Here is a 7,113-nt window from a genome sequence, read left to right on the forward strand (position 1 = left end):
TACTCTTATTAGACCGAATACTGGAATTTTATCGTACTTTCTTAACGCACTTATGGCCCCAAAGTGTGGAACATGATTTGTTTTTTTGCGGTAAACCAAAAATGTGAAACATGATTTGTTTTTTGCGGTAAACCCAAACTGTGGAACATGATTTATTTTTTTGAGGTAAACACTGGTTCGCATGAGGTGCAAGAAAAGCTTCATATCGGTGGGAAATGATGTTATGTGTAAATTTGTAACAGCAGAGTTTGGAAAGCTTATTTATCAGGCATTTATTTTACTTTAATAAACTATCTACTCAAGCAGTATTATATAATTCAACGAAACCTTACCTTATCAAACAGCTGCCTCCATTTCTGAAAGGAATTAATACACCAAATGTTAGAACATGAAAATAAGATCAAACATAAAGTGATAAGGATGAACATATCTTACAACAAACAGTATTTTAGAAATCATATAACATCTTATTATTAAAAAGATAGCATAATTTTGATATTAAAAAGATCTTCTTTAGCCGATGTGATGATAAATATGATATCATTCAGCACTTTGGACGTCAAAGTATCTTAGCTGTTCGTTCGATGTGCTTGTCTGTGACGACATTGAAAATTTTGTGTGAACCATTCCTAGATTGTTTGTTTGTTTGTAATTAAGCACAAAGCTACACAATGGGCTATCTGTGCTCTGCCCACCACGAGTATCAAAACCCGGATTCTACTAAACTTAATACGTACACACAGCTTGGCTTATGAAGTATATCAAAAACAGCGGATTGCATGAAATCGTGAACATGAATGCGTTGTATATAACACTTCAGTCTTAATACGGTAAATATCATGGCATCCTGAATGAACAATTCTAGAACGTGTATATTTGAAATATAGAAATGTGTGCTTTTACGGGTACTATGTAATAATAGGTTCCCCGTACTCTCAGGTTAATTTTGTTGTGAAGGAAAAAAAAATCTCAAAATCAATACCAAAATACCAAAAGCAAGAAGTTACCGGGATTGGCGCTTTTGTGAGCAACAAATACATTAGCAGTTTGCATATACCACATATCCACTCGCCTATAGTATGAATATCATATAGTTAAAACACAAATTATAAAGTTTTAATTTGGAACATAGTAGGTACAGTCAAAGTCGTGTGCTAATTCAACCACACGTGTTGTTCTCCGTTGTAATATTCGATCAAGAAAACTATTTCCTGTTTCACTGAACAGATGTAGTAGATCCACGAATCTCTCTTTGTTGCGCAGATCAAGTAACTAAATGCTAGATGTATCCTTCTAATGCTACAGTTTAAGTTCTCTGCTCTATACAGATTTACTTCTTACTCCAACAACAACAACAATTAACAATTTAGCAGTCAGTGCCTCTAGAACTGAGAACGTAGATTTTATATCCCAAGGAAGAACCTACCTCATCTTCTCAACAACAAGAGATTCGCGAGTCTAGAATTTATTGGAGATGAAGTGAAAGTTTGTTTGTTTGTTTTGTTTGTTTTTAATTATGCAAGTTGTAAGTCCGTAGACATGCCGCTGTGCCACTGGGGGGCATGAAGTGAAAGAGACAAGACACAATGTATGAGACTGAAACGAAAACAAATACGTTATTGACTAAAGAAAGGTGACAGAAGAATGGTTGATCGTGCGTCAAGACACAACGTATAAGGCTGAAACGAAAACAAATACGTTATTAACTGAAGAAAAGTGACAGAAGAATGGTTGATCGTGCGTCAAGACACAACGTATAAGGCTGAAACGAAAAGAAATACGTTATTGACTAAAGAAAGGTGACAGAAGAATGGTTGATCGTGCGTCAAGACAACGTATAAGGCTGAAACGAAAAGAAATACGTTATTGACTAAAGAAAGGTGACAGAAGAATGGTTGACCGTGTGTTAAGACACAACGTATAAAGCTGAAACAAAAAGAAATACGTTATTGACTAAAGAAAGGTGACAGAAGAATGGTTGATCGTGCGTCAAGACATAGCGTATGAAGCTGAAACAAAAAGAAATACGTTACTGACTAAAGAAAGACGACAGAAGAATGGTTGATGGTGTCAATGGCTGGGGACTACTGAGTCGTGACAAAGTGTTAAAACAGGGATAAAGGACAACTTTAACAAAATGAGGAGACGAAATCAATCAGAGAAATGATACAAGGATACACACACACGATGAACAGGTTAAAACCAAGACGAAACTTCCTTGGCAAGTTTTGGCACTCTCAGCAATAAAGATGGTTCTGATGAAAACCGCCAAAACTCTTCACAGGATTCACATTCAATCAGAAAAACGTAGGAGTATTTCTACTCGATATGAGAGTCGCAGAGTGCAGTCCCGACATATACAAAGTAACGTAGGACAAAATACAACTATACACGAAAGAGTAAATATCTTCCTTGACCGAGTCGTGCTACTAAACCCGAGGCTTAATTAGCACATGACCTTGACCGATTTACTGTTCCGAATCAGAACTCTAGAAAAAGTTAAAAATTCTTATGATATGAAATATGCGCAATTGGAGACTGAGATATATGGTGTTTGCATCGAATAAAGATAGAAACAATTGGAGACTGAGATATATGGTGTTTGCATCGAATAAAGATAGAAACAATTGGAGACTGAGATATATGGTGTTTGCATCGCATAAAGATAGAAACAACTGGAGACTGAGATATATGGTGTTTGCATCGCATAAAGATAGAAACAATTGGAGACTGAGATATATGGTGTTTGCATCGAATAAAGATAGAAACAATTGGAGACTGAGATATATGGTGTTTGCATCGAATAAAGATAGAAACAATTGGAGACTGAGATATATGGTGTTTGCATCGAATAAAGATAGAAACAACTGGAGACTGAGATATATGGTGTTTGCATCGCATAAAGATAGAAACGAGAATTGCGACATTTGCCTTCTGAACGTACATATGAGTAATGATTACCTTAGTAACTGAAACAAGTTATTACCGCGGTTAGCACTCCTGTCAGTAACAAGTGCATCTAAGTGTTTGAGTAACAATACCAAGAAATTCTTAAGAATTCACTCTTAAGGTCAAAAAACATAAACTGTAACTTGTGTATCAGAACAAGAATTGCAATTTCAATCGCTGAAAGAATTAAACAAAAATCCAAATAAGATACATTAGTATTAAACCACCTGTTGTGAAAAATACAAAATAAGTTTGTAAAAGTAAAGAATTGGAGTTTTGTTTAAATAAACATTTTCATGTTTTTGTACAATTTCAAATTTTAGTTCACCAGGAGACCATGAAAACATCTTAATTATATAACATGCAAATACGTGTAACATAAACATGAACTCAAAATTATATATACTTGTCAAATTAATAGAGTATACACATGTTAGTAAACAACAAATCTGAAAATATTATATTTCAGAAGAACATTTTAAAAAATGAGGCTGCTAAAGGTTGGGAAATGCGTGAGAGTAAGGTACTCTGTATTTCGTTTCTTTAATCTTAATATCGTATATATTTTTTATTTGTTGTCTCTATTAACGGGTGTTAGTGATCATCTGGAATAAGATAAATGTCGAATCGCTTTTTTTTTCTTTAACAAATTGACTTCTTATCTGCTACGATATCCGTACTCAAATACTGCATCCATTGCGCCATCTAGGGAAATGCATTAAAACCATAAATATATTTTTTTAGATTGGTTTGAATTTCGCGAAAAGCTACACTAGGGCTATCTGCGTTAGCCGTCCCTAATTTACCAATGGATCGCAAACTCTTGAGCTACTTTTTTTTTTACCAACGAATAGTGGGATTGAAAGGGCGATCATGTTTTGTGGGACAGAGATTCGAACCCGCGACCCTCAGGTTACAAGTCAAGCGCCCTAACCACCTATTATTTGAAAATGTAGTCATAATTTATTTCTTACACATTTAGATTAATGATTTTTCAACCCAACTAAAGAAATAAAACAGGACTATTCATTTGTTTGTTTTTCTCAGATTGAAATATTTATTACTTAAATAATGATAAAAATATGGTTCATGAGGCAACCATTTTAAATCCACCCCTTGCTGAGATACTACATAGGAGTCGGTGCTGAAATACATTTTCAGTGACACAAGCATATGAGTTTTGAACAATTCTCCTGGAAGGGATACCATTATACACCTATCTACACATAAATAGCTATCAACGTGACCAGAAGAACCTTTACAGTTGTGTTTGATAATCTTACTTATTTTCATTAAAAGATAATGGCTTGTATAAGACTTGGATGAAAATTCGCATTAGTATAGTGACAATATGTGAAAACAGCACCAACCAAACCAACTAGCATTACCCAGCTTGTTATAGGTGATGCAATGTACTTTTTTCAATACAGATACAGTTGATACTGTGTATTTTCCACTATTTTCACACACGTTTTTGATGTTAGAAGTTTTAGAAAACCAAGTTCACTGTGAAGTACGCACTTGAAACATATCCAAAACTACATGTTCCAAAATCAGGCTGTGCCATTTTCCCTATAACTGCTTTCTTAAAGTACTCATCCTCCCACGGCTTACAGTGCTAAAATTTGGGATTCGATTTTTCGGGTGGACATGGTACAGATAGCTAATTATGAAGCTTTGCGCTAAAAACTACCAACATCATATTAAAGTACAACTTTGGAGCTTATTATCAACAAACTGACGTGTACAACAGGGCTTTTTGCTTTTTACTTATGACACGTAATTTGTTGCAAATTACCTTATGATGACTGGAAGGATTGTGAAGTTTTACTTTTGCTTAACTAGTAAGTAATATATATATATCTTTAATAAGATATATTATTTTTCAAGCTTTCCGTACAGATATTTTACATGTGTTTAATAATGTACTTGTAAAGCAGATGTAGAAAGTCGTAACTCTGCGCTAATCTTCTAGTGTAAGCAACTTCTGTACGGCTTATACTTGTTTAGTCCTGTTTCTGTGCCATATCCTCATATTCATTTCACACAGAGACTTGTTAAATTTAGCGTGAGTTTGGGGTTTACTCCCTTGAGCGTGTGTAATATAGAAATTATCAGTGACAAGGATAATATTAGAACTGTGGGATAACACACTAACACACTTAACGTACCTAACAATTTCTGTTGTTGTCTCGTGCAGACGTATTTTCCAATTCTAGCAGCAAAAAAGTTGTACAACGGACACTGATGTATTAGCTAAAACTCAAGTAACACTCAAGTATAATTAGAGACTGTGTTTTGTTTGTATACTTGTATTTGATTGTTTTTTTTGCTGACTATGCCAATTTTGATCTCTAGAAAACTTTTCAGAACCTGAGGTACTGCAAATACTGTTGGAAATCAGTGTACCTAAACACTACAGCTAACTTTTTAAGTAACATTTTTGTTCACTGATCAAAGGACTTGTTTTTATGCAGTTTATTTTCAGGATGTTTCTTTTTCCATTTGATTCTCCAGTTACTGTAAAGTTTGTAATCCGTAGTCTTGGTAAGGTACTTTGAAAGCCTACTTAAAAGTACAGTCGAGATAAGGAAACTACTGAGGTAAGGACATAATTTGAGAATGCGGCAAGGACTAGGAATAGCTTTCTCCTTGCCAATTATGTTGAGAGATACGCTCGTATTCTCGATACGTCGTCTGAACTGAGAGGATGACAGCTAGGTAAAAACCCTCGTTGCTGTTACAGAACCTGTTTGTAATCTTCCACATGCTGGAGCATAAAGTGGCAAATATGGTTCATGGTGGTTACAAGCAGCCTGGTAATGCAAAGACTAACTAGGGTGGTTTGGCTTTTACTGATTGGCCCAAGAGCTTGTTAAAGTCATCCACGGCCAAGAAGAGTGGCGAGGTGCGAGTGTGGATAAAGTTCAGGGCTTCCACTGAAAGCTGACAGTATCTCAGCTGTATAGTGGTAGAAAATCTAGTACCATCATTGAATTATGGTGGTGATATGAAACAGGTGTTTAATGTAATGACCATATAGAGGTAAAACTAGTACAGTTAGGATGGTCAGTTGATTGAAAAACGAATGACTGAAAGGAAGTATTTTGTTCTTACTTTCTGAGTTATTGAACAAAATTTTATAGTAAGATGTCTATAAAACATTGTGTGGTAACTTTTAGATTATCATAATTGTTCAATTATTACACAGTTAAGATAGTTGGTTTGCTGTAAACCTATAGCTGAAAGGGTATTGTGACCTTTACTTTCTGAGTTATCACGCAATACTTTGTAGCAAGACATTGATCAGATATATTGTCACAATTATTTGATTTATCTAGTTGAACTGTAGCAGACCATGAGAGACTTGCAAGATACATAGCTAGGACAAATGAGGTTATCAGATAACATGATAGGAAGTCCTTGGTTGACCTTGACTGTTGATGGTAACTGTAAATTTAGAAAAATCGATAAAGTGAGAAGACTTTGAAATCCTTGCTTTCTGAGCACCCAGGTTAATTTTTTGGATATTTGCCTATAGAAACTTCCTGCGCAAACTTGTGATCTTACATGCAAATCTATGTGACACTTGAGTCATATAATAATATATATATAATAATAGGTAGGCAAACAACGATTTATAAGCATAATGAAGTGATTTATTTATGGTGGAACATACTACATGTTTCGATAGAACATTCGTCTGTCTTTCTTTTTCAGGTATGATCTGTTACTAAGCGATACAGGATTTATACGATACGATTTATAAGCATAATGAAGTGATTTATTTATGGTGGAAGGTACTACATGTTTCGATAGAACACTGGTCTGTCTTTCTTTTTCAGGTATGATCTGTTACTAAGCGATACAGGATTTATATACAAGTTTGTTTGTTTTTCAATTTCGCGCAAAGCTACACGAGGGATATCTGCGCTAGCCATCCCTAATTTAGCAGTGTAAGACTACAGGGAAGGCAGCTAGTCATCACCACCCACCGCCAACTCTTGGGCTACTCTTTTAACAACGAATAGTGGGATTGACCGTCACATTATAACTCCCCTACGCCTGAAAGGGCAAGCATGTTTGGTGGGACGAGAATTCGAACCCGCGACCCTCAGTTTGCGAGTCGAGCGCTATATATATATATATATATATATATATATA

General features: G+C 35.1%; 1 protein-coding gene across 1 annotated transcript in view; it reads right to left on the bottom strand.

Annotated features, from left to right (window-relative positions):
* LOC106469298 (rhomboid-related protein 3-like) overlaps positions 1 to 7,113 on the bottom strand; it is a 30,603-nt gene that overhangs the window by 8,529 nt on the left and 14,961 nt on the right. Inside the window, exon 3 of the mRNA XM_013929784.1 lies at positions 333 to 356. Within this exon, the coding sequence (XP_013785238.1) occupies positions 333 to 356 (24 nt within the window). The remainder of the gene's footprint in view (positions 1 to 332; positions 357 to 7,113) is intronic.

The sequence above is a fragment of the Limulus polyphemus genome, unplaced genomic scaffold (genome assembly GCF_000517525.1).
Source record: "Limulus polyphemus unplaced genomic scaffold, Limulus_polyphemus-2.1.2 Scaffold3406, whole genome shotgun sequence".
In the NCBI taxonomy this organism is placed as follows: Eukaryota; Metazoa; Arthropoda; class Merostomata; order Xiphosura; family Limulidae; genus Limulus; species Limulus polyphemus.